Source organism: Grampus griseus (assembly GCF_964374135.1).
Source record: "Grampus griseus genome assembly, chromosome: 6".
NCBI lineage: Eukaryota > Metazoa > Chordata > Mammalia > Artiodactyla > Delphinidae > Grampus > Grampus griseus.
In genome coordinates, this window is record NC_139000.1 from 65,182,308 (window position 1) to 65,208,396 (window position 26,089).

At 40.8% G+C, this 26,089-nt stretch overlaps 1 protein-coding gene across 2 annotated transcripts in view; it reads right to left on the reverse strand.

Moving 5' to 3' along the window:
* The window catches only part of BNC2 (basonuclin zinc finger protein 2), a gene marked incomplete at its 3' end in the record, with an annotated part of 414,623 nt that overhangs the window by 116,036 nt on the left and 272,498 nt on the right, over window positions 1-26,089 (reverse strand). For both annotated transcript variants that reach the window (XM_082656672.1, XM_082656673.1), the window contains one exon: window positions 6,175-6,410. In XM_082656672.1, the coding sequence (XP_082512798.1) occupies window positions 6,175-6,410 (236 nt within the window). The remainder of the gene's footprint in view (window positions 1-6,174; window positions 6,411-26,089) is intronic.

The following is a 26,089-nucleotide window of genomic DNA, read 5'->3' on the forward strand; positions in this document are numbered from 1 at the left end:
ACTTTCAGGCCTGGTCCATGAAAACCTCCCACACCAGCCCTTCACCCACCTTCTCTTGGGACTGCCACCGGGATGAGGAAGCTGAGGTCCCAGAGAAGGGCAGAGCCATAAAACGGCAGAGGCTCTAAACTACTACTCCTCAAATCCCCTCTGGGAGGAAAGTGTTCACCACCCAGGAACGTCGGCTGGTCTCGCTGAGAAGGAGAAAGAAATTCCTATAGTGCTAGGCCACTAGTATTTCAGGGTTTACTTACTAAAACGACTAACATTTATCCCATTAACTAATCGCTAAAATGTGCTTCCTATCTTTTCCTAAGCATTGAACATGTGCAGGGAAACATGTTTGGCCCCTGATACTGCCCTGCTGTTAACTGGTCGGACCTAGCTCTATGCATAGATGTAAGTGAAAAGTACCAACTGGAATTGGAGTTTACAACTTCATGACTTCATCCACGTTATTTCATCATTTTGCCATTCAAAAGCAAGAGAGATATAAAGGATTATCTCAATTTTAGAGATGAAGGAACCATGGGTAGGAATGGCACATTTTTCCATATTCACATAAATAATCAGTGGCAGTACTGAGGCTTGAGCCCGATCTTCTTACTCAACAGCCAGGGCCCCCTTACTATCCAACTTGATATCCTTTTATGGACAGAGAAAAGAGCTACTTCACCTCTGCTCCACTCCCTGCACATGATATAGTCGCAATCTTACTAATTAGCTATAAAACCTTTGCTTTTTTACACTCAATTACAAAAGGCATGTATCCCTGAAAAGGTAAGTCAAAGATGAGCATTTATAATGAAGCATAATTAAGTATTAGATCTAGAGGAAAAGTGTGCGCCGTGGAAATCAGAGAACAAAGGGAACCTGAAACAAGGTTGGAGTATCAGGAAGCAGGCCAGAAAAGGAACGCAAAAGAGGAACCAATTTCACCTAATTTTGCCATTAAGCACTTCTCAGGTCTTCTCTGTTTCCCAAACCACACCACTTTGATGCCACAAGACTCTCACATATCACATTCTGGAAATACAGCTTGGTAGTCTTAAAAAACAAAGCCAGAAACCACCCAAACACTGCCCATTGAGTCAGAGACCCACGTTGGAATCAGATTTCAAAATTTCCTCCCTCCAATATTTAGTAAGCACTATTACATGCCAGGCTGGGTGCTGGGAGGTGGGTTACAGTGACAAACAAGAGGTAAGGGGTTCTTACCCTCAAGAAGCTTACAGTACACCCACTGTGCCAAGCTGCAGCCTCTGTGATCATGGAAAAGTTACTTGACCTCTCTGAGCTTCAACAACTACAAATGTTAATTCACTGGCAATATCTACAAGAGGGTGGTATAAGAAAGAGGATTCAAAGAGCGAAACATATGTGAACTTGCTCCGCAAAGGGCTGCTTAAATCCAAGTGTTTGCTTAATATTGATGTTTCCTACCACATGGATACCACAAAACACTTATTCTACACAGACCACTAGCTAGGGGGTGTGTGTGGGAGCTTCTGCCTCTCTTTTTACTGCCCTCAATGGCCCAGCTGCTATTACAGCCTTTGGTCCCCAGGACACCTGAAGAAAGACTAAGGGCCCTTGGACCAACTGAAGTCATTAGATATTCCATGGGTTCCATGGTGAGATGTCAAGCTGCATCAAGTGAAGCAGGTTTCTTTACCCATTCATTTAACAAGTACTTATTGAGTACCCTGCCTCTGTGGCAATCCCGAGTGAGGAAGCCAGGAAAAAAAAACATTTTAACGGTTGACTTGATTGATTTTAAATTGTATTGGAGCTTGAGGGATACAGAATCCTGAGATAGAGCCAAATGAGAAGAGACCTACATGGGTTAAGCTGGACTGAAAAGGTCTCCGTGAAAAAGTGGGTGGACACCTAAAGGACAAGGCATTGCCCATGCAGAGAGACGAGAAGGGGAGTCCAGGTAGAACAATTCACATATGCAAGTACCCTAAGTTGAAGAAGAGTTGAGTGTGTTCAGGAATGGAAGACTTCTGATGAACTTCACAGGAAGAGGCTATGAAGCAGGTGAGGTTGGTGGAAGCTACTTATCTATTCTCAGAAACCAACTTCTCAGAGCCTTTATTATGCTAATGTTATCACTAGGCTCTAAGAAAAGGATCCAGAGTGTAGGTCCGCCTAATGCTCAGGTCGGATCTCCGGAAGACAAATGCACCCAGGATACTCTGGGAAATGTTCTTCTAGAGTGTTGATTGTTCTATTAGTCCTGATTGTTTCAAGACACAGGTGACTTGAAATGTGCATCACTGCTCGTCCTCTCACCAGGCTGCTGACACCTCAGCTAATTATTCAGAGCGTCTGATACGGTTCCCTGAATTCTGGCAGGACTCATTTGCAAAGGAGGAGATCGCCACAGATGGACTGGCGTATGAACCCAGGCAAGTCAGTGACACGTTCAAACTGCAGAGAGACTGTGTGAACGCTTGATTTTTAAATGATTAAATTCAACAGTGATAATCACCCGTATTCTTGTATCCTAGGCCAGAGACAAGGAAAATGGGGAAAGAACAGGACACTGCTTTTATTCACTGTGAATAAACGTACTGTGAGATGCAGACTTGAAATACGAACAACTCTTCAGCAGCAGAAAAAAATATCTCATGTTCCGTTCCAGTTTGCTTTTTAGGATCAAATTGCCTATTTCCTCCTTTTTTCTGTTTTGTGAGAAAATGCCTAAAATTTACTTCACTTTTCTGGTACTTTCTGAATGAACACTTTGATTGGTACACAGGAGAATACTGGGTTCTTCACCTTTAAGATACTACCTGGATTCTTAAGTCACTGTAGTGCAAGTCTTAGCCAGCTGGTTAGCTTATGAATCACACAGATAATCATATAAGTGAAAAGCAATTTTTACAGAAACAGTACAGACCCTTGGAAAATATTGCTAGCCCCCAATAAATCTGTGCCACCACAATCATCTCCCTTTCTCTTTTAATAACCTCTTCAAACACGCCTGCAAAGGATAGGTTTGAACGGCCAGCTCTTCTTTCCCCCCACATCCCAAAATTCAAAATCAGATCAGACACTGCTATTCTTCCACATTCAAAACTATTTCTGAAACCAGAAGTGGCTGTGTTTATATGTCAGGGATGTAGGTTTGGGCCCAGAGAGAGTTAAATTAATATCCTGGCTTCACCAGTTCAACTTACTGTACATCTTCATTTGCCCAGTAACACAATCTATAGCCAGCTGCTAACCAAGTCAGTATGTGGTAAGACTAACAGCCACCCTAACTTGCCTTGATAATTATTCTCCTCTAACTGGCATAATATTCAATATACTGTTGTTGAGAGCAATAATGCTAAAATTGATGCCTTGAGGGCTACAAGACAATTGAGTTTTAGCCAGATAAAATGACTTGTACACTAATCGTGCATTATAGGGTTCCACAACCTCTGGACGCACATTTTATAGTCTACCTGCTCAAAAATGTTACATATAATTATATTCAGAGTCATCTGAGCATACCTTATCATTACCATATATAATTTTAAAAGTACTGGCCAATAACATTGCTTTAGAGAAAAAAAGGTTTATTTCTATAGTCCAGCTCTTACTTATTGTTTTGTAATGAAATGAGCATTTTTTCACTACATAAATAACAGTATTGTGTCCTTCAACCTCTTGCTTTTTTCCTAAACCAAGAATTGGTTTCACAAGAAACAAGTAGATGATAAATGCTGAATGACAAAAAGCATCATTTAAATAAAATCCATATGACATCAGTACTACCGATAAAACAAGACAGAAACGAAACCCAGTGTTCCTCGAATATAAAAATCGTCTATGACTTTCTCAAAACGTCAATTTCAGACCCTGAGTGGAGAAAACAGATCATATTAAATTTGAGACTTTCTCAGAATCTCTAAGACATTAATGAAAATTAATTATAATTTTCGCAATTAAGTAATCATCACGATAAGTGACAGTGTTCTTTATTAGGCAGTATTTCACCCCAAAATAAGAGACTATTAGTTTGTGGTTTTGTTGAATTTTCCTCTGAAATTTAATTTCTCTTGTAATTTTGTATCTTTAAATCCTAGGCCCTCACACAAAACTAAATATGGAGTACATTTTCTACGCCTGTCTTACAGTTATGTGGAAATGCTGAGAAAAAATGAACACCTAAGTAATAATTTCAAGTAAAACAAAGAACAGGCACCGTTCAAGGCAGAACATCAGGTCTACAGCACAGAACACCGAGCAGGTTCTGTATTTACTGCCGTCAGAATGCTACGGAACTCTGGGTGGTTACGATGGCAATTCATCACAGTCATGCTCGTATCTCTGTGTTTCAACAGTAAGAGATCAAGTGTATGGTCCCGCTATCTCAGGCAAAAATAGACACGTGGACCTGAAATACAGCATTGGTGACAGAACGAAGCATTGCACCGGAGGCAGTAAAGATGTGACGAGGTCGGGGCATATACTACCCTACAGTTTATAAAGGAAGGAGTGCTTAGCCAAGCTGACAGTGCCATTCAGAAATCTGCAAGAGGTTTGTTCCTTCCTGCAGGGTAGAACCCATCCCAAGCGGACATTAATAATCATGTGTGGAAACAACTGTAGAAAGACGTGGCACTGTGTGTGTCTCCAGATTGGCCTAAGCGGGGATTGTGGGACTGGTTCCATGCTTTGTTCTTCCTGGCCCCTTCCTCCTGGACCGCCTCAGGACCCCCTGATCACCCAGGACTTAACTTTCCACTCACCCCACTGAAACGTCCCCAACCTGGGGCAAATGAGAGAATGCTTGTGAAAGTCTTGTATAAACTGAAAACGTAATATATAATTATTCCTGTTATCAGCACCATCTCATCTTCTGAGGGCCAAATGCCCTGTGCCTTCCAAGTTGACGTCTCACTACGAAATGATTACGCTAACTAAAGCAGTCTCGGGAGCAGGCGGGTGATCCTACCTTCCCCCTTTCTCTACTTCCACTCAGCATCCCTCATCCGCTCGCCCTGGCTAACACTCGGTGGTACCACACAGGAGAATGACAGGAGCATGTGTGTGTTCACGCCAGGTTAAAGCCAGGGCGAGACTCAAGGCCCTCTCCCCCACTCATCACATACCAAGCTGGCAGCCTCACACACAACACAGGGTGGTTCGGGCCATCAACAAGGCTGGCAGAACCAAAACCAATGTTTTTTTTTGGAATGGGTCAATTCTCCTGGTATTATCCCCCGGAAGAAATTTCAAAACATCACTTCAGATTCTACCTTCTCCAACTGTGATCTCCTTTGGCAGGAGGGAGTATTTCTTCATCGTCCAGTGTAGTCTTTTTGGATCCTGGGGTCTCCCAACATGCTGCTTTCAAACATTTACCCTTCAAGGGTCGTGGGAAGACAGATGGCCATAAAAACATTTCAGAGGCAAAGTACACAATGCAAAACGACTCATGACATACGGCAAAAAATGATGGAAAAGGCAAGGAGGCTGGGGGCATGGGGAGTGGAGGCTGCAGGCCCTTTGGAAAAGTCTCAAGACTCTTACCAGACCGGAAGTGCCCCTGACACACAGAAGGGGCTCAAGCTGGAGGAACAGGTGCTGTGAAGGCCAAATCTACAACCAGGTTTGCATGTTTTGGAATGTGAGGGTTTACTGATTACAAAAGCAGGGAGTTTACAGAGTTGTTCCTTTGACTTGGATGAAGAAGCAATAAATGGTTAGGGTACAGAGAAGAGACAACCAAGAAAATACCAAACCTACCAAGTAAGCGTGAGAACCAGCCCTACGAAACCCAGATGAAGTGCAATTTCAGATTTTCGCACACCCATCGCCCTCCTCCGTACCCTCCCTTTTAGTAGGGCTTCGATAAAGCCTGTTGGGGAAGTCAGGAGGCCCACGTTGTAGAGAGAGGGAGTTGAATTCAAAAGAATGCAAACAGAGCAACCCTAGGCAACAGGCCACTATTTCCTTTCTAACGTTCACCACTGAGGCCGGATGCCGGCCTGCTGGCCCACAGCTCCTTTCTTCCAATTCCCTGAGCAGCCTGCCTAAAGGACCACGTTAACCAGAATGGGGTGTGCATGCCCGGGCCTGTGAGGGGCAGGAAGGAGGGCAGGTTTGCCGAAGGCTCCTACCCCAGCCCTTCTCCAGCTGGCCCCCGACACCGGCTTGACGTCCTCCCCCTACCTGCAGGATGTACCCCCGGACGTAGTCACGCAGGGTCCAGCCCAGGCCGTGCAGGATGTGCAGCACCTCCTCCTGCTTCAGGACGCTGAAGAGACGGTCCAGCAGGATCTTGAGCCTCACAGGCACCGCCTGCGTCCCGTAGAGCATCAGACTGCTGATGTCAAACACCACGTTGGACTGCACGATCTCCACTTGGGTGGGGTGGTAGAGGTGCTGCGTGCTGAGCTTATCCAAGGCTGCGGTGGTCCCGCCAGAGGTCCAGGGGCAGGTGGGAATAAAGAGATAAAAAGGAGAGGGCAGAGACAAAGAAAGGAGAAACGAGTTACCGGAAGTTACAGGGGGCTCCACGTCTAATAGCTGGATCATAATCACAGATGTCTCAGCAGGACTGTGCAATGTAAATAGTGCTCTTCCCACCTCCTCCCGGTTTTGTTTGTTTGTTTTTTTGGATTCCGTGTGTTTATAAATTGCAGACGACAGCAAATACAAAATACATTTGGCTTTCAGGAAGAGAGCCACTGAGGAGGTTTCTAAATGACTGTGGCTGGCGCTAAAAACCTGACTAATTAATTTGCTAATTGAACTATGGCTCAACCCAAGTTACCACGGTATTCCCCTCCCTGCACCAAAAGAAGGAACACGCACACAACTGCCAACTCAGCCACAAGAGCGGGCTCAACCAGCATCGTTTTTCTGAGTAAGATTCACCCCTTATGGTACCTGGATGGTTTGAAGAGGAAAAGAAAGGTGTCCTTTAGACTTACAGGGGAAAAAGGACTAACTCAGAGGGAATAAGGAAAGCTGGCCTCTGGGTTGGGGGACTAGTCATTTACCTCAAAGCTGAATTAGCTAAGGGGAATTATCCCAAGACTTAATTCTCCTAAATTCCCCTCTTGCTGTTTAGCTGTTAGTTCAGTGTTCTCTAAAAGTTATACAGGAGAAACAAACAAACAAGAAAAGGAATTCAAGTCATAATTAGGTATTTTATTAACAGCTCTGACAAGGGCTCAGTATGAGATGAAACTGGAAAAAAAAGTGACTACAATCAAAGTACAAGAATTTCTGTGTATTTCAGCTGCGTCATTTCAGCGCAGAATACTGGGGATGACCGTTCTCAGAGTAAATATTTTTAGTGGAACTAATATTTCAACAATTAGGCTTTTTTCTCCTCAAATCTAAGAAATCACATCTCTTCTCCCTAGCTCTGAAAGCCAAGATAAAGCCATACATTCTCATCCCCATCCTTATCTGAGTTACCCGGAACCCTACGGCAGATAATGTGACCACATTTTTCCTCAGTTTCTCTAAAGTGACCCACTAAGATAGTGCTGTCTCACCTACAGGGCTCAAAGAGTTGCTGAAAAGATGAATGAGATAACGAATGAGAGGCGCTTTGAACTCCTGAAGAGAACACAAAAGCATTAGCTCAACTATCAGAATTGTACACATGACCTTCTGAAGATTAAAAGAGATAAACACGTGAGCCTGAAAGATGGTCATCTAATCTCACGAGTCAGGCAAATGGGTATCAGACAACCACCACCAGGCTCAAATCCTAACTCTACCTGCAAGCACCCAAGGTTTCTGCAAGCTCGAAACCATTCTTAATACCTTCTCCCCCAACAGCACAGGCTACCGTATGTGTACACTCTGAGCAGCTCCTCTTTTAATACACCGGTATTTCTGCATATTAATGTGCGTATTTAAAAGTGCACGCGAGCACACGCTCACACTTTTTAGTATTTCAAGCGTATTTTTTTAGGGCTCCTCCTCCACTCTCGTTTCCTCCTGCCTTGTGGTCACTGGAGAGTTCATGTACTCTTGATAAATTGCCTTCTTACATCCACAGTGTAAAAGGCCCTTATCATTTACCCGCTGGCTTCATTCAACACATTTACTCCCAGGAATACTTTGTCAAAGAGTTCGGGTTTCCTCGTACTTCATTTCTTGCAGCTGATTTGTCTGATCTTTCCTATTCTAGTGGTTAAGTCAACTTTGAATAAATAGCTTTAAAAATTAATTTAACGTTTGGGAAAGATAAGGGATTCACAAGCGCAGGGACTGAAGTCTTCTCTCACTCCACAGGGCATTTAGACAGCAAAAATGCAGGAAAGAGGTATTATTATCCCTGTTTTTCTTCAAGTACAGCTTAACTACTCAGCCTTCTGACGAGTTGCTGCTCTGCTTACAAAAATCCAGCATGCAGGTCGAGGGAAATCTCCTCTTCCGTTTCCCTTTATCAACCTTTCTGGCCCATATCAAGCACTTCTTCACAAAATTATACTGCTGTGAGCACAACAAATATGAAACTGGGAGGGATGAGTAGAGGGGAAATAAAATGACACCAAACCTGATTTTTGTCCATGTGTTCGGCACCTTGTATCTATGCATTAAGTATATGCAGGTGTGTGCACCAGTGTGTCCTAGGGCCAGGCGGAAAGCTGTCACCCCTCTCCCTCTCACTCCTTAAAAAGGGCTGGAAGTTTTAGAAGATGAAGAGGACTAAACTGTTGAGGGCACAGAAACAAAGAGAAGTTGTTCAGAGAATTGAAAGAGCACAGGTGGAACAGGTAAAAGCAAAAGTATTTCCCTATATATGCTTGTGAGACCGTCAGAGAGTGAGAGTATTAAAAGGACATTACTGATTCTTTAGCATGCTACATGTCAAGAAGTAGGAAGACACATAAATAAATAGGCCACATAAATATACAGTGGAGGTCAACAACTTTTTCTGTAAAGGTCTGGACTGTAAACATTTTAGGTTTATGGGCCATGCTCCGTGTTTCACAGCTACTCACCTCTGCTACTATAGAGGGAAAACAGAGCAGACTTAAATTAAACTAATGGGCATGTCTATGTTCCAATAAAACTTTATTTACACAAATAGCTACATTTTGGGCTCTGATATGGAAAATGAAGGGGCGGGCCAAATAGTTAAAGAAAGTCAATAGTTGATAAGGAAAAAGTCCCACGGGTGTGATTTAAGCAGCAGTTACCTAGGAGATGAGCCACAGAGGAAGGCTTGAAAAATTAAACTGCTCAGCTTGCAGATGTCAACTGCAAATTTCAGCATAAACATATCATCAAAGATTATGCTCGGTCAAATTTCTTGAATGAATCAAATTTTCTGCTTTATAACTGCTGGATTGTACTGCGTCACCAAGTTGACAACAGCTTTGGGAGGGGACGTCTCCTTGGTCGGCAAAGGGTTAAGTAACAATTTTTAAACTGTCATAATAACAGTAAACTGAGAACTGGACTTCTGCCTAATGTCATGCTCTTCCTATGTCTGACTGGCGGATTCAAGTCTGGATCTCAGGTGGGTTAGTAATATGAGTTGGGCCAATGGGAACGAAGGAAAGGTAGGGCAAGAACTTGTTCAGCAGGATGGAGTGGGAAAATGATGGTCATCTACCTTTATGAGCTATGGACCTAACCATCTGCTAAAATTGTCCTATTTCAATGGTATTGCCAAAATTCCACTTTCAAATGAAATCTTAGCCAGAAATTGGGTATAAAAATATATGAAAGTGAAGCTACTCTTAATAAAGCTCGAGTGAGCATGAATTTGACAACTTCCCACCACGCATTACTCTCTTCTTCCCTTCCTCCTGTGTAAGCATCTCAGTGGGACCCCTAGAGTTCCCAGAAGCACAATTTGAAAAGCACTTGTCTGTACAATAATATGATATCAATTGTTTCGCCTGCCGTGCCTCCCCTTCATTCTGGGAACAGAAACTGGATTTCCCTTCAGGGAACCCCTTTTCTCCTACACTCAGTACCATTTATTTCATAGAACAGAATATTCCTGAAGCCAGGCCTGGAAAACCAGTACCTCCCAGTTCCTTGGCCAAAACAACCAGTTTAAGAATGGGCAAGTGGGGCTTCCCTGGTGGCGCAGTGGTTGAGAGTCTGCCTGCCGATGCAGGGGACACGGGTTCGTGCCCCGGTCCGGGAAGATCCCATATGCCGCGGAGTGGCTGGGCCTGTGAGCCATGGCCGCTGAGCCTGCGCATCCGGAGCTTGTGCTCCGCAGCGGGAGAGGCCACAACAGTGAGAGGCCCACGTACCGCAAAAAAAAAAAAAAAAAAAAAAAAAAAAGCAGAAAAGAATGGGCAAGTGACCTAAGTCTAAAGAGTGATACTGAATCCAGGCTTTCAGTTAGAAATACTAGGGAGTTCTTCCCTCTTCTTGAAATTTGTAGCTGGCAAATATGCTTGGGAATGAGAGTCACATGGAGGACAGCTGAGCCACAGGATGGTCTGAGAAAGACTAAGGACAGACAGTGTTGTTTGATCCAGAAGATACAGATATGGCAGTGCCTGAGGGTGGGACCCTCCCAGAATTTTCAGTTACACGAGACAACAAAAGCTCTCTCTCCCCTTCTCTCTCTCTCTGTCTGCTTGAGGTAGGATTCTGTAATTTGTATCTAAAAGAGACTTAACTAAGACAACTACCTTTCTGGGGTGTCCTTCCAGCTAGATAACATGTATTTCAAAGGAGCTGTCAGTGGTCCAACAAGGTATGTTAGTTCCAGGCTAAATGCAATTCACAATTTCTCCAGTGACTGGAATGAGGGTATCCTGAACAATTCATATCTCATACAAATTTGCAAAGGGTGATGGATGCCGTCAACAACATTAATAAATAAAAATTATTGTTGTATGGGGAAGGGGAATAAAGGAAATGACCATTTAAGTACTAACTAAATATTAGGCATCATTCTAAAGGGTTACAATAATCTCGTTTAATCCTTTAAAAAAACTTAAAACACAAGGTATTACTATTACTGCCTATTCGGAGATCACAGGTTCCGTGAGGGTCAGTAACTGGCCTAAGGTCACTTAGTTATTTCTCCCAAGAACTTCTTTTTCTACCACACGTTCAGATAAACAGTCAATAAGCAACTCTGGAAACGTGCAAGTCTTCATCAAGTTGGAAGTCCCTAACTCCCAACAATCTGGGCTTCCTGCCCATCACTCTGCTGAAGCAAGCATTTCACAGGTCACCAACACCTGCCTTATTACAAAACCCCATCGCTTTTCCCTTCATTCTTCTCCATGATCTCGCCATAGCCGCTGACCTGGTTGAACACCATTCCTCCTAAAATGCTCTTCTCCTTCATTCATGCATACATGCGTTTATTCACTGGCACTTAACAACTTATCACCAAGGCAGGTACCGCATGCAGATGCAAAAGTCATCTTTGCTGTAAAAGAGATGTGATAAAGTACTGTAGGACACAGAAGAGAGGGCCACTCTGCCGGGAAGGAATACTCTTGTAAGTCATCAGCAAGCGAGAAAGGAGGACGACAGTCCAGGTAGACGGAACTAAGGCAGGGGTTCTCAAACATTATGTGTCTCAAAATCAGATGAAGGCCTTGTTAAAACACAGGTCAGATGGCTGGGCCACCTTCCCCTGGAGTTTCTGATTCACTGGGTCGGGGTGGGGGCCAAGAATTGGCATTTCTAACAAGTCTCCACAAGACACTGACGCTGCTGGCCAGGGACAATACTTTGAGAACCACTGCACTAATGAGGTGTGTGTAAGAGAACTGAATATCCAAAGAATGTGTCAGGCTTGCAGCAAAAGAGTTGAAGATAAATACGGAAAAGTCAGATGGGCAGTCTGTAAGAAACCTTAACACTGCAGGCCAAAACCTGTGGAAAGGTTATAATATAATTTTATTTCTGATTAATAGGATTTGGAAAATATTAAACATTTTATAAGGTGAAAATGACTTATAATTTTAGATGTAAAACTCTGACGAGAGTCCAGAAGTTTATGTAAAGCAATAGGTGTCAGCTGGGGACACGTGGCCACAGAGCCACAACCCCTAAGGAAGAAGGGTCGAGAGGGAGATGGTCATGGTTCGGGTGAAAAATTACCACAGGTGATGCTGACATACACGCCTACAATACATGCCACTGAAAACCACAGAGGTGAGTTAGAGGGCAGGATAACTTACGAGTTAAGTGAACAGGGTAGGAAATGTTTGCAATACTCCACTGGGAGATGCCCTGACTCAGTGGACTTCAAATGATGATCTGCCTAAACCTGGGGTATGCACCGGCCTTTCAGAGATACGCAGACATGGGGACTCAATTTCCAGATCCTGTAATCCCATATTTACTCTTTCCTAAAATTGATCCCCCTGAGAACAGGCCCGCCTGTTCATGCAGATTATCCATCCCCAATTCTCCTGTGAAAACTATACCCTTCTTTCCTTTACCAAATAAAGGCATAACTCTGACTTGACTTATACAGTGCACTGGCGCAGGGTGTAAAGGCCTCCTGGGGGGTCAAAATAGTGGCCAGTTTGAATCGCTTTGTGAAGCCTTGTTTAAGGATTAATAAAAACACCAAGAACCTGGAAAAGGGCCCTCTTCCCCTGGTTATGCATATACAAGTAAAGGGTAGCTAGAACCTGATATTCGGGTCTATGCTGGAGCATTCAGAATTCAGACATTATGTAAAATGGGCAACAGTCATGCACTCACCTCTTGCATTCCTATTTAATAAGGTATCACTTTTTAGGAAGTATCCTGTGAGCGCAAAGCAAAAGTGTCTAATGCTGAAAATGGCTTTTCCCTCCATTCTTTTCAATTATTCCTGACACTCATCCCCAGGAGGTGTCATCACCTGGGAAAAAAAGCCCCCGAGCACATGTGATGCCCACTCTTTTAAAATCAGTTTGAATATTTTCCCAGACCTATGAAATTTGGAAGATGCACTGAATAAAACCTGTGGATAGGAATTTTACAGAAATTCAGAAACAATGTTTATCACTTAATAAGGCAGTTACTACCCATTTAATCAAATACTATCAAAATATTTGTTATGATTAATCATTTTCATCTTATAAAGTTTTGAATATGTCTACATCCTGTTAATAGAAATAAAATTAAATTATGACCTAAATGCCAAAGCACTTAATTTTTAGCAGTATATAACTTCTTTCATTAAACACATTAAAAGTTTGACCATGTTTTTATAAAATATGGCTCTTATCTACTTTGTTCCTAAAGTCCAACACCAGATTGTGATACACACAATCATTATTAAAGTAATACCCTGACTTTTAACATACTCGTCATTTCATAAAAATCTTAAGTTATACATTATAGTGCATCATTACTAATTAAGTAATGCGAAATAGCATTTCTATTGTACACTTATTAATTTTATTAGCTCCACATTTTATTCTAGACTGTTTTAGCAAACTATCCTATGAATTGCAGTTCATAATTTATTATTTACAACTTTTCTCAAAATGCATATTAATACATTCATTTGTATTGAAATGTGAGTTCATTTCTTTTCCCAATGATAATTCAGCCTGATTTGGCCATGAGCACTGGTGGAAATTTTCATCAATTAAGAAAGCTAAACATGCAGTAATAAAAGTTATCACCTTAAAAAAAAGATATATTGCAGAAGTCATCTGAATAACTAACACAGTATTTTAATTTTCTCAGTCTTTTTGGTGTATACAAGAATAAATGATATGCCTCTAAGTGAAAGACTAACAGCTAAGTTTATAAATTGGCATTTGCTATGTCTTGTTAATGTCTTTCTCCAGAAATTGAGAAAGTAAATGACTCTAACAACATCTGGGTAATAAGGTGGATGAAACAAAGAGAAACTAACTGATCACTGTGTAATTGTTGGCACATAATCTGAAATGATTTCTAAGAACCGAATGACAATGTGACAAAGTTCCTAGTCCCACGTATTCATGTGAACAGGTGTCTGAGCACTTAGATCTGCAAAAATGGGGAAGGAACCGATAGTGTACCTTTCCTCTTTCTTACAATGAGTACTATTCATTTATTGATACATGAACTAATCTAGGAAGAAAAAAATTTATTGCCCTATCCATTTTATTGACAGATGCATTTCTGACAAAAATCTACTTTATGTTTAATAAATTATGAAAATATGTAATATTTATATTGCTTTGATCTTATTCCTCTTGATAAAATTAAACAATAAAATTTCCATTTATGGATATATTATCTTATTTTCTTAATTTTCCTTGCAGACATGAATGATAAAAGACTTTGCAGTGAACATATGATTTCATTTGTGGTAATGTTATTTGGGGACAGTGAACTGGAAACAAGAGTTAAGAGAAAAAATAATGACTTAGAACAATGATTTGAAGTTCCCAGTGTTTCAAGAGTGCTTGTTATCCTCAGATTAAGGACAGAGTTTCTAGGGCTAGACTCCAAGGGTTCAAATGCTAGCCCTGCCACCAACTTGCTGCATGACCTTGGCAAGTTACTCAGCATATGGAAATGTTAGGATGGAACTTTGTTTTCAAAATTCTTTTGGGGGCAGACCAAAAGAATTGAAGACCGCTACCTTAGTACAAGGAGAAAGAAAAGGAGAACAAAGAATCAAGACCAAGCTAACAAGTACGGGGAAGAAAATAGATGCTTGGAGTGAAGATGAGTCAGGGTTACAGGATGACTGAGATTTTCAAGTTTGGAGGATTTGGATGGGAAATCAACTGAGATGCAGGGGACCCATCAGGATTCCAGAGGAGCTGCCTCTCCAGCTGCCCACCTGTGATCATCTGCCTCTAGGAATCCAACTACTCCTATACTACACCGGCCATCCCTAACCTGTAAGTTGAGCTCTACCCAAACTCTGTGCCCTCAACTCCAAACATGTACTTGTGACCCCTACTGCTGTGAAAGGTAAACCCAAGAAACTAGGCCAAAATGCTTGAAATCAAATCTTTTTTGTTGTGATTTTTTTGGACTGAATATCTCATAGGTGCTCATTGAAAAAATATAAATTTGAGAAAAAGAAAAACAAATGGAAGACAGTCATACATAATCCCACCAACCAAAGGCACTATTGTCTACGTGTTGATGTAGCTGCATCTACTTTTCTTCAGTCCCTAATTTTATGTAGTTAAGGGTCACACACTAGTTACAAATTTCTATCTTGTTGTTGTTTTTCTCACTGAACTTTATACAGCATGAACACTCAAAATTATCTCTGACTACCCAGTCCCCGTAAATGTCTCCACTGCAGTTACCCTGGATCTAACCCTCCTCTCTGGCCTAACTTCTACCACTTCAGTAGAGGCTTTTAGACCCTCCTAAGCCCACTACTGCAAGCGACTCCTGGCTGGTCTGGTGTGGTGTGGTCTGCCTCTGCTCTCTCTGGTGTAATACAGAAAGAACAGAGTCAGTTCTCAAGTCAGTATTCTCAAAAGGCTGCTTAGAGTATGTCTCTTTTCTGCTCAAAAGTTTCCAGTAATGCTCCAGCCCTACCCTCCCAGCCCCCAAATTCTTAACCTGGGTCAGAAGACCTTGGAAAGACTGATTTACTACTTTCCAGCCTAATAACCCTCTAACATGGCTCTCTGTTCCAACAAAAGTGAGCTGCCCACTGCCTTTCTAACAAAACTAGTGAGGAAAGCAGACTTTAAAAAAATACACATTAACACACAGTATTACAAACTGGGTATGTGACATGAGAACATAATTTAAACAGGGCTAGGGATGGAGTGTTCCAGGCAAAGCCATTTCTGCTAGGACGTGAACAAGGGAGAGTAGCACATGATGAGGCTGGAGAGACAAGCAGGGTTCCAACTGCTGAGCTACATTTTTCAATTTTTCAATGCTGTTCATTAAGGGCCTTTCCTCTTTCTTTCTTTACCTTTTTAACTACCGTTTTCTTCCAGCTTCCATACAAGTTCTGTTTTCCTTTTCTATAAACTTGGAGAGGTCCCCTCATCTAAGAGCAAACTGTCTCAACAATGATAGCACTTAAAGTGAGCCAATCATGCACATACCAACTACATGTTGCCCATTTACTGGGTCGCTTCTGTGCCTATTTTATCAGAAGAGCTTCAGCAACCATATCTGAAACATAATCAATCAAGGGTGTTCAGCACTCATATTGTTGAGTGGATGGACACAGCTAGTGTGCAAAGATAGGATTCGATTCCACTGTGCCACCCAATTCTTAATTTCACTCACGTCTCATTCTCAGCCCTCCCCTCTGCTCTTTACACTCTAGACAACAGTGGGGGTAGGTAATTACAGCAGTTTGGGAAGTGAGATGGGGCTGCTACCTGAGCAGAAATTAACTAAAGTTGCATAATTTATTCCCTTTCCTACCACTTCAAGCATTATTTGGGGGCATCCAATGGATTTCTAGGTAAAAGCAGTATGAGATCTAGTGGTATTAAAGAAAACAAGCTTAATACCAGCGTGCAGAGACCACATCATAATGAACAGACATTATGAGAATCATAGTTCAGATCACTAAGTTTGTGATCCATGTGCTAGATCTATGGTCTCCTAGCTATAGGAAAAGGTATAGTAGAGCCAGTCCTCCTCCATATCCACGGGTACTGATCCATGGACTCAACCAACCGTGGATGGAAAATATTCACCAACAAAAAATTCCATAAAGTTCCAAAAAAGCAAAACTTGAATTTGCCATGTCCTACAACTACTTACATAGCATTTACATTGTATTAGGTATTATAAGTAATCCAGAGATGATGAACGTATATGGTGGATTTGGGAGGATATGCATAGGTTATATGCAAATGCTACAGCGTTTTTATATAAGAGACTTGAGCATCCATGGATTTTGATATCCGTGCGGGTCCTGGAACCAAATCCCTTGGATACCAAGGGACAAGCGTATAGACTTTTGAAAGGGGTCAGAGAACAGTCAACACAATAAGGTAAGAAGAGCATCTACAAAGAAAAAATTATTTTTCTTTAGTAAAAGGTCTGGAGGAAAAGCAAAAAAGCAAACAGACAAATTAACCTCTTTTTTAGTATGCAGAATTTTCTTGGGAAAAAGAAAAGGGTTTAACTGTACAATATGGATACTAGTTAGAAAAAGAAAAAAAATCATACAATAAGAGCTTCTTAAACTGTGAATTAGGTTACTGAGGGAACATAATTTACCTGGATTTCTTTATTGCCAGAAACAGAAGTTTAAACTGGTAATTTTTAGGCTATAAAACAAAGGAGAAATTGAAGCCTGGATATAATTTCAGTAAACACTTTGATAGGATCTATAGTTTTTCAAAGGAAAGTGGTGGCTAAGCCACAAGACCCAAAAAAGTCAGTATGAAGAAAACTCATTTCTGTCAGGAACAGAATCACCATAAGGACAACAGCCGGAATTTCTGTGCTTCATTAATGTAAGTGTGTAACGTAAATGTAAAATAAGTATAAAATGTAATGCAAGATATGGAATAAATATGAAGTAATATAGACTTTTAACTACGTTGCTAACTTAAAGAACAAAGTAATGTCCTTTATAAAATTCAGTTTTCAAATGTATAAAATAGTACCGGCAGTGTGTGAGGGGTGGTTATAAAAGAACTTGCATCTATTAAATGAAATGTGAATAACTATTTTTTTATTTCGATTTTTAATAACAGGAATTACTCCCCAAACCTTCAAATAAATTAAAATAAATGTAAACCTGTAATTCTACAGACTTCACTTCCAATATTTTCTGTGAAGGTCACAGAAATAAGACCATATTCAGATACATTTTTTTCTTAATGTAGGAGTATAAAAGTGCTTTTCACCGATCCTAGAAAATTGGCTCTCAGTGATAGTTTATAGTTCTTAGTTTTCCACAACTTTTTTTTAAACATAACTTTCTTTAAAAGCCAAATTCAAGTGACTTAGGTGGTTTTCACAGGAATACGCTCAAATACTTCAGGCCCTGATGTCCAGTGGATTCCAGCGAACAGTTGTTCAGGCATGGCGGTGTGAAGCTTATAGCCATTCAATAAAAGAAAAAGTGAGCCAAATGGAACGATTTTTCAAAGCCACCTACTTCGCAGAGTAAAACAATTAAAAATTTGTATGAAAACGGTCTAAAAGGAAGCTTTTTATTTCACTCATTTCTAGTCCTGTCCTGGATATTTTTAAATTTTTAAATGCTAATTTGAAGCAATTTTAGAAATAAAAAAAAAATTAAAGAAGCCTTATGCTTTCATTTTGGGAGAAAGCCAAGTGAGCCTTAAATTGCGAAGCGAATTGTTTCGAGAACTACAGTCTCTTGCGCCAACTCCCCTTAGGATTCCGAATTATAAGAGCATCAAGTGGTCAGCTTTTAGGAGCTGTGAGTCCTAGAATACTATTTTAATTTCTAAGAGGTTAACATTTCAATGTGTCTTTAAATGTTGTTTTATGGAATTCTTTCCACGATCACTTGAAGAGTCGAATAAAAACAGTTGTTAGTGACAGAATTTTATTAGGGCAATTTCTGGGGGCAGATTTTTAAGGTTTGATTACTTATAATCAGAATATTGTTCCCTTTCCTACTTCAAGTACCCAGACCATAACCTCTGAATTTATAAGGGTGGGTGGCTCTTCATTCTTGCTAATATGACCAATAATTTCCAATTATACAATACTTTATAATATGCACACTATACCCAATATAATGATATGTCATTTCAAGGTAGCTAGCCCATGAACTTCTACAGGTTTAATGGGATTTTACATATTTAGAATTTCATCGTAAAGGGGCCCTTTGGAAGCATTAAAACATCAATCCTTTCCCATTATAAGACTCAGCTCTCTTACTAGGCCAAGAGCATCAAGGCACAGGGCAATGTCTTAACCCACCCATAGGTTGTAAGCCAGTTCCCAATAAAAGCCGTAGCACTGGGGGAGAACATTAATAAATGGCAATGATGACATATTAAAAACTTTTTAGTGAATCAGGTGATCGATCAGGAAGGTGGACCATGATTGTTACTGAGAGAAAAAGTCCTTACGACTTGAAGTAATATTTAGATCTGCACATTGTATTCAATACTTTTGGGGGGAGAGAACTGTGTAACTGGGAGCAAATTAAGTATAAAATAACTCATGTTCCATTTAAGTCATAACTTTCTAACTGGAACTGTCAAGGCTGAATTAATTAGGATATTTAATACCAAAGAGAGAGACGGCTTGCTTTTAGAATTTTTTTTTTAAGGAAAGAAGAAAAGGAATGATACGTAGCTGAAAGAGTTGATCCCCAAGCCTGGTGATAAAATCTGTCAGCCCTTCTGTGTGAAGGGCTTATTTTTCTTCTTGAACAAATAGTGTGTCAGTGTTTTTAAGTCAAAAAAAAACAAAAAACAAAAAACAACAACAACAACACCTCTGCCAAGCCTCCAAAAACCCTGATTATGTGACTATATCTTATATGCCTTATGTGAATGATGCCCGATTTTTTTCTTGTGCCTTAATACATGAGGGATAGCTATATGAATACTCTTATGGTCCGTTAGGAATGTGATCCTACACTGTAGGGAGCAAAGGGGGACAGAAGGAGCTCCAATGAGCTCCCACTGTCTCACGGATTTTAATTGTTCCCTGGCTGACATGCAGCTTTGAGTGTGTATGGATATGCACACACACACCGACAATTAGTCCAGGGTAGAATTTGAGCTCCACTTGAGACTATCTAGGTAATATTTCAAACTGACTGGCATTTCCCCCCTGTGGCCTTATGCATAATAAAGTCCTCACAACAGACTTTGGAAATCATTAAAGTCTGACGGAGGCACACGTAAAAGTAGACTGTCAACACTGGGTTATTCAGAAGCTCACTCTCCTGGCAAGGAGATTAAACAGATCCTTGGTTTTGCTTCTCTTCCTCCTTCCTTTTCCTTCCATGGCCCACTTTTGGGGGCATGTCTCTCCTCATATGCATCTCCATCAGAAGGTGGTAAGGGGAAAGAGCAAATGCAATCTGCAAACTTGACTGTAAGTCTAAGAAGAGACTGACTAACCGAATCTACTTGCTGAAACCAGGTTTGGGGATTATTATTATTCCTGCTGCTGTTCTATCCAATCTCTAGTCACCAAGGTGAGCTGAAAGTTGACTACACAAACCTTGCTTTATATAATTCACAGATCAATGAATTAAATGCACACTGACTACAAAATATACCCCCTTTAAAAGTAACAATTGAAATTTGCTACTTGAACGGAACATGTGCGTCCTTCATTCAACAAACAGAAAATGAATTCTTCTGCAAGAGAATAATCACCCTACTCCCAATTTATTAACTTTAAAGACTTAATTTTCTTTAAGTAGCATATATCTGTATCAGAATTTCACTATGGAGACATTATAAATGCAAGGCATATTTATTTTTGATAGAACATGTGCTTTAAACTCTTTCACATGTAGTGAAGAAGTATTTCAAAACTGAGAGAGAGAGAGCAGTGATACAAAAAGCCAGCAGCTGGTAGGAAAAATACCTAAAAGAAAGAAATGATTATATTCGGTCTTTTTTTTTTTTTTTTAATGAACGTCACCTTTGTGTCACAAGTATTTTTCCTTCCCTCTCCCAGTAAGTCAGCCTGAAATCTCATTCTAAATCTATAATCAATCTTTTTTCTCCCACTGTAATCCCTTAAAACTCTGGGCTATCACACATACTTTTGACACTGATGCGTGTTTTCTTCTGTATTGCTGGATTGGCTTAAGGCATATATCAAGTATCAAACTGCTTTGCATCTATGACTGGTGGGATAAAAGACCTCTATATAAAGATCTGCTCATAAAAAAAGGGCTCAGAAGGCAGTCTCAGGAAAAGTCTAAACTAACCAAATTTTAAATGCATGATCAGAAAATGTTAGGGACTAAAGCAATGCTTGCCGATTTTTCCATTAATATGATCAATGTACAATTGAGCAGAGAGGAAAGCCTTAAAGTTACCATCCCGTTCTCTACTAGTCGGTTCTTTTGACACCTAAAAGCTATCAACAAGGCTAAACGGCTCTCAGAGTTTAAGCCACTTCCAAAATGAAACTATTATATACCATCACAAATATTTCATAAAGCTCAAAACTTTGAGAAAAGAAGTCTCCTGAAATGATGTAAACAGAGGGGGAAGATACTGGTTAGCTCTGTGAATCCTGGTTACCCAATTTGATAATGGTAATTACCCTAATTTCTGATTAGAAGGCAAGTTCTATTAATCAGGTCCAACAGGCACAATAAAAAAAAAAATCCCAATTTTAAAATGTAGCAATTGTTCCTGTAGATATTTTACTATACTTAAAAACCAGTAATATAAAACACTTGCCAAGTTCATTTAGTCTCTGACTGAGGCACACATATGTGATCTCCTAATTTACAGCTTGCACGTACAGATGTTCACACTTAGTAAAAGGGTTTCTTAATAGCTTTTTTTAATTAAAAGTGTGTTGATAATAGGTGTTTTAAACATATCCAAACAACACAGCTGAACTGACAAATGCCTGTCTTCGTGTCTCACGTTGAGGCAAGATTTTACGAGAGAAACTATTATGATTCAGTGGCATGGTCTATAGGATAAATGCTACCCCCAAAACCTCCAAATGAGATCTTTCATTAATTTTTCTCTCTGTGATCTGTTTCCAAGTCGAAATGTTAGATTGCTACTAGGTTCATGTAGCCGAAAGCAGAACCACACAGCCGTTGCTGGCTGCCTGCAGTTTTTTTCCTTTGCAAAACTTTGAACCCCATCCAGCTTTGACACACTGCCTCTTCAGCTAATAACTATCAAGTTTCCCCTTGTCTCCTGTCTACTTTTCTTTGAGGCAATTGCGCACTCAGCACCCCGAGATAATAACACACATCTATAAGATAAAAGCAATGGCATTAATGTAATTGTCTGCCTTTCTCTCTTTAGCCTAATCTCTTTTTTCCTTCAGTTTTGACTGCCTATGTGACACCTGTTTTTGTCTCCTCTGATCCTACGACAGGTTTTCCGCTGACAAGGTTTTTGCCTGACAGAGATTCTGCAGACAAGAACATAATAAAATATGAAGAACTGCTTGTCAGAGTTTCTGCCAATGCTCACATGAAATAAAGAAAAAAAATGACTTTTTTTTTTTTTTTTATAAGGGGCCCTGTGATGGTCGCTTTTGGCCTGTCAGGAAAAAGACTTCCCTGGCCAATTTCTCCATGCCAAACAGGTGTTTTCTTTTATGTGAGAGGCTGATTTGTTTTTAAATTTTTACTGATAGTGGAAAACATGAATAGCCAAAAGGGGGGAGGGGGGAATTTCTTACCCTCAGATTTTTGCAGGCAAAGGAGTACTGAAGAACTACTAAATAGAAGTGAAAAATACTTCACTCAAGACCACATCTTCTGAATAAAACAAAAATGCCAACATCTGTTAATGATCAAACAAATTTAACTTCTCTAAAGTTTACTTCTTGGTTGGTTAGGCTATTAAAACCTTCCACCTACCTTTCGCTTGTTTTGTCCGAAGACACAGGGGGAAACAGCAGAGATGAAAAAAGAGTGAGGGCTGAAAAAGAGAAATGCAGAAACAGGACTAAAGGCAGGGGGTTGCAGGCTATGTTTACTACTTAAAATGGGAAGAGGCTGCTGGAAAAGAAACTGGCAGTTAGGAATCAGAGACTTTTAGATACACGTAGGAGGTTCCCATAAGCCTTTGTTCCATGTGTTCTCTCAGGTGGGAAATGCTACAATGGGTATCAGCACCCAGAGATGAAGAAGTGCTTTTCCTGAGGTCCCAAGCTAGTGGAGGGATCAGTATTACAGAAACTACCCTTCTGGTCTCAGTGAAGTATTCTGAGAGTATACAGAAGGTAATACTTAATTGCTCCTGGGGGCGAACAGGTCCAGCTTCCCTGATGACCAGGGCAGAGGAAAGAGCAGACATGATCAATAGCGCAGCAGTTGTGAAAGCACGAAGGACTGAGTGAAAGGACAGGAGCCAGAATTTGGGATTCTAGGATTCTCACACCAGTTTTAACTACTCTACCAGCAAACCAGTTTAACCTAAGCTTCGGTCCTCCAAATACATTTATCTCACACCAAGGACCTAGAATAGCCATGCCTAATAGAAATATAATTCAAGTCACATACATAATTTTAAATTTCTCTAATCTCATTTCAAAAGCAAAAAATGAACAATGAAACTAATTTTAAAAAATATATTTTATCTAACCCAATACATAAAAATTTTACCAATATGTAGACAATATAAAAATGATTCTCAATGAACTATTTTACATTCTTTTTTTTTTTAAGATTACATTTCTAAATTTCAGTGTACACTTTACACTTACAACTTATCTCAGTTGGGACTAACCACATCTCAAGTGCTCAGATCCAAAATGGTGGCTTCCTTTTTGGAAAGCCAGGTTTACAGTTGCCTTTGCATTCTGTGGCCAGTTGAACTTAAGGCCCAGCAAGGCTGTCCTTTCAATTAATTGGGTCTGCACTTGCTTTTGTAGGATCACCTGACCATACAACCAGGCTGGGAGACCTAGAGGCCAAAGGAGGGATTTCACTGTGTATCAAGGAACAGCTCTAAGGAGAGAGGGACCTTACTACTGGGCCCCTTAACAGGTATTGCTTACAAGTCTATACAGTTGTGGCAATAACTGCTTTAAATATTTCCTATACAACGCTTTAGCTATCTGCTCACTCATAACAGATTAACTCAAGCTTCTGAAAGAGTTACAAACTTCTACCCTCCCAGAAGGCAACACCTGGTAAGGAATGAGTTGCACAGACAACGTTTTATGCCTCCCAGAATACAAGTCAGAATTTCTCTGAAATACCACATGCATCTCATCCAGCGATTTTACTCTTCAAATGTGGGGGTTAGGGGTGGAGGGGGGGTATGGAGGGACCCACACTTAGAAGAAGTCATCACTATGACACAATAGGAGGAAGAATGGTTGAGAGTACTGCTGAGGCATCCTGGGTCCTTCTGACCCAGCAGCATCTCCCCATTATCTGAACAGAGCATCCTGACTAAAATGAGAGGAACTGAGTATGTTTCCTTTATAACCCCTTCAATTTGTGTTCTGCTTAACCTGGTGAACTCCAGTTAACTAAGATGTTCTTATAAACAATTAAGCTTCCTGTAGGATCGTTAGCAAGATATAAAAATTTATGATGTAATAAAGTGCAGTAAAATGATAAAGTGGTTAGCCCATCAAAGCACTTCACATGCAAGAATACAGGTGTGAAAATAGGCACAAGTAGCCTTCATCCTGTCTAAAATTCGTTTACTTCTGGGTTTTGGATTTTCAACAGATAAGCAACCCTACAATTCATCTCAACTGATGTGCACTTCTTAAAATGTGACTTTGCGGGGAAAAAGGGTTTTGGACTTCTATTCAAATATGGGCTCACATGACATTTTAGGGGAGATGGAAGGTATGAAGCTAAACTGGATTTGCTGGGGAAAACAAGATCACCCTAGGAACAGCTGGTCTCACAGCCAAAGGAAATGGTGACCTCACTCCAGCACTGGACACTGAAGAAATTCATGAGGCTCTAGAGAGTATAATTAATAATCAGTCCACTTCTTCATTTAACCCTCCTCAAAACTTCACTGTGCTATTCAGGTACATTCCTATTATTATTTGAGCTTACAGATAAAAGAACTGGGGCTAACTAACTAGAGACTGAGATGGGATTCGACCACTGGCCTGAACACACCCAACTTTTAACCATTTCGACCACAATAAAATGTGTCTGTCATGTTCTCAAGGTTGAAGCTTTACTTCTGTAAGAACTGAGAAATAACAACTAACACTTATTAAGTTGATTATCTCATTTAATGCCAGAAAGAACCCTGCAAACTAGGCACTATCATTATCCACATTTCACAGATGAGAATACAGAGGTTATGTAACCTGGCCAAGGTTCTACTGATGGCAGGTGGTAGAGGCAGGATGCGAACCTACACAGAGCTGCACTTTTACCTCCTTTTCTCTCACGCCTCCCATTTGTGTACCTGAAGCTTGTTCAGACCCTGAGGCTCCAGCTCTGTAGGTTTCAATCTCAAGATCCTCCCTAGAAAGTCCTTAGCAGGGGACCGGCACTGTACACTTTAGAGCCCAGGATTTACCAGATACGCCGTATGTTTCCATCTGAACAAGATGGAGCTAGAAAACAACATCTGAGGAGCTAACAGGCAGAGAGCCCAGGACTTTGAAGGGGAGGCACTGTTTGTGTGGTGATTAAAAAAAAAAAAATTTAGGGAGTTCAAAGCACCGTCCCAAAGGTGGGCAGACTGAGAAACAACTCAAAACAAGCAGCTCAGGGACACAATAAGAATATAGTTAATGCCATGAATGAAGCAGCAAACCGTCACATTTGTGAGGATGTCCTCCCTTTCAAGCTTATCAGCTGTGATCAGGGAGTAAGGGAGAGAAGCAGAAGAGGGCATGGTGCCCTCAGGTCAAGCAAAGAAGGCTCTTGTGCCAGGCAGGAAAGTGGCCTTGTGTTTGCTCTCTAAAATAAAAATAAGTGGAGAGATGTTCAAGGACTTTGTCCATGGAGAGAGCAGGACCCTCCTGGCCCCGCCAGAGCCAGGAGGCAGCTAGAGGTTGGTTTCCCTGACTAAAAGAGAATTCTGCAGCTAGGCGAGCCAGGTTTCAGTGTCACAACCGGGAAGAACTAAGTCTTCTAGAAAGACACATTCTGTTAAGCAGATACTCCATGAACTCCCACCTTTTCCAAACCAGTGCACCAGGGGAAGAGGACTGTGGGGTTTCTATCCTCGTGTTTCTAAGCAAAGCCCTAGGAGCATGGCCACCTACCTCTTCCCAAAGGATCAGGTTCTTACTCTGCCAAGGCGAAGCCTGCATTTATTTCCCTGTGCTGAGGTTTCCAGCTAGGACCTTTCTTACGTTTTTTCATCTAATCCTAAATACCCCTCTGCAACAATTCTCTCCCAAAGCAAAATTCACTCTTGTTAGGACAGTCTCCAGGTCAGTAAGAGGGAGGCAGGGCTTTCTTGCAGGTTAATATCTGCGAGCATTATTTTCCTTTGTCAGAGGACACTCCGTTTTATTCACCCTCCTCTCTTACGCTTGACAAATTTACAAATGATCATATAGAAACTGTTGTTGTGTTACTCAGAAT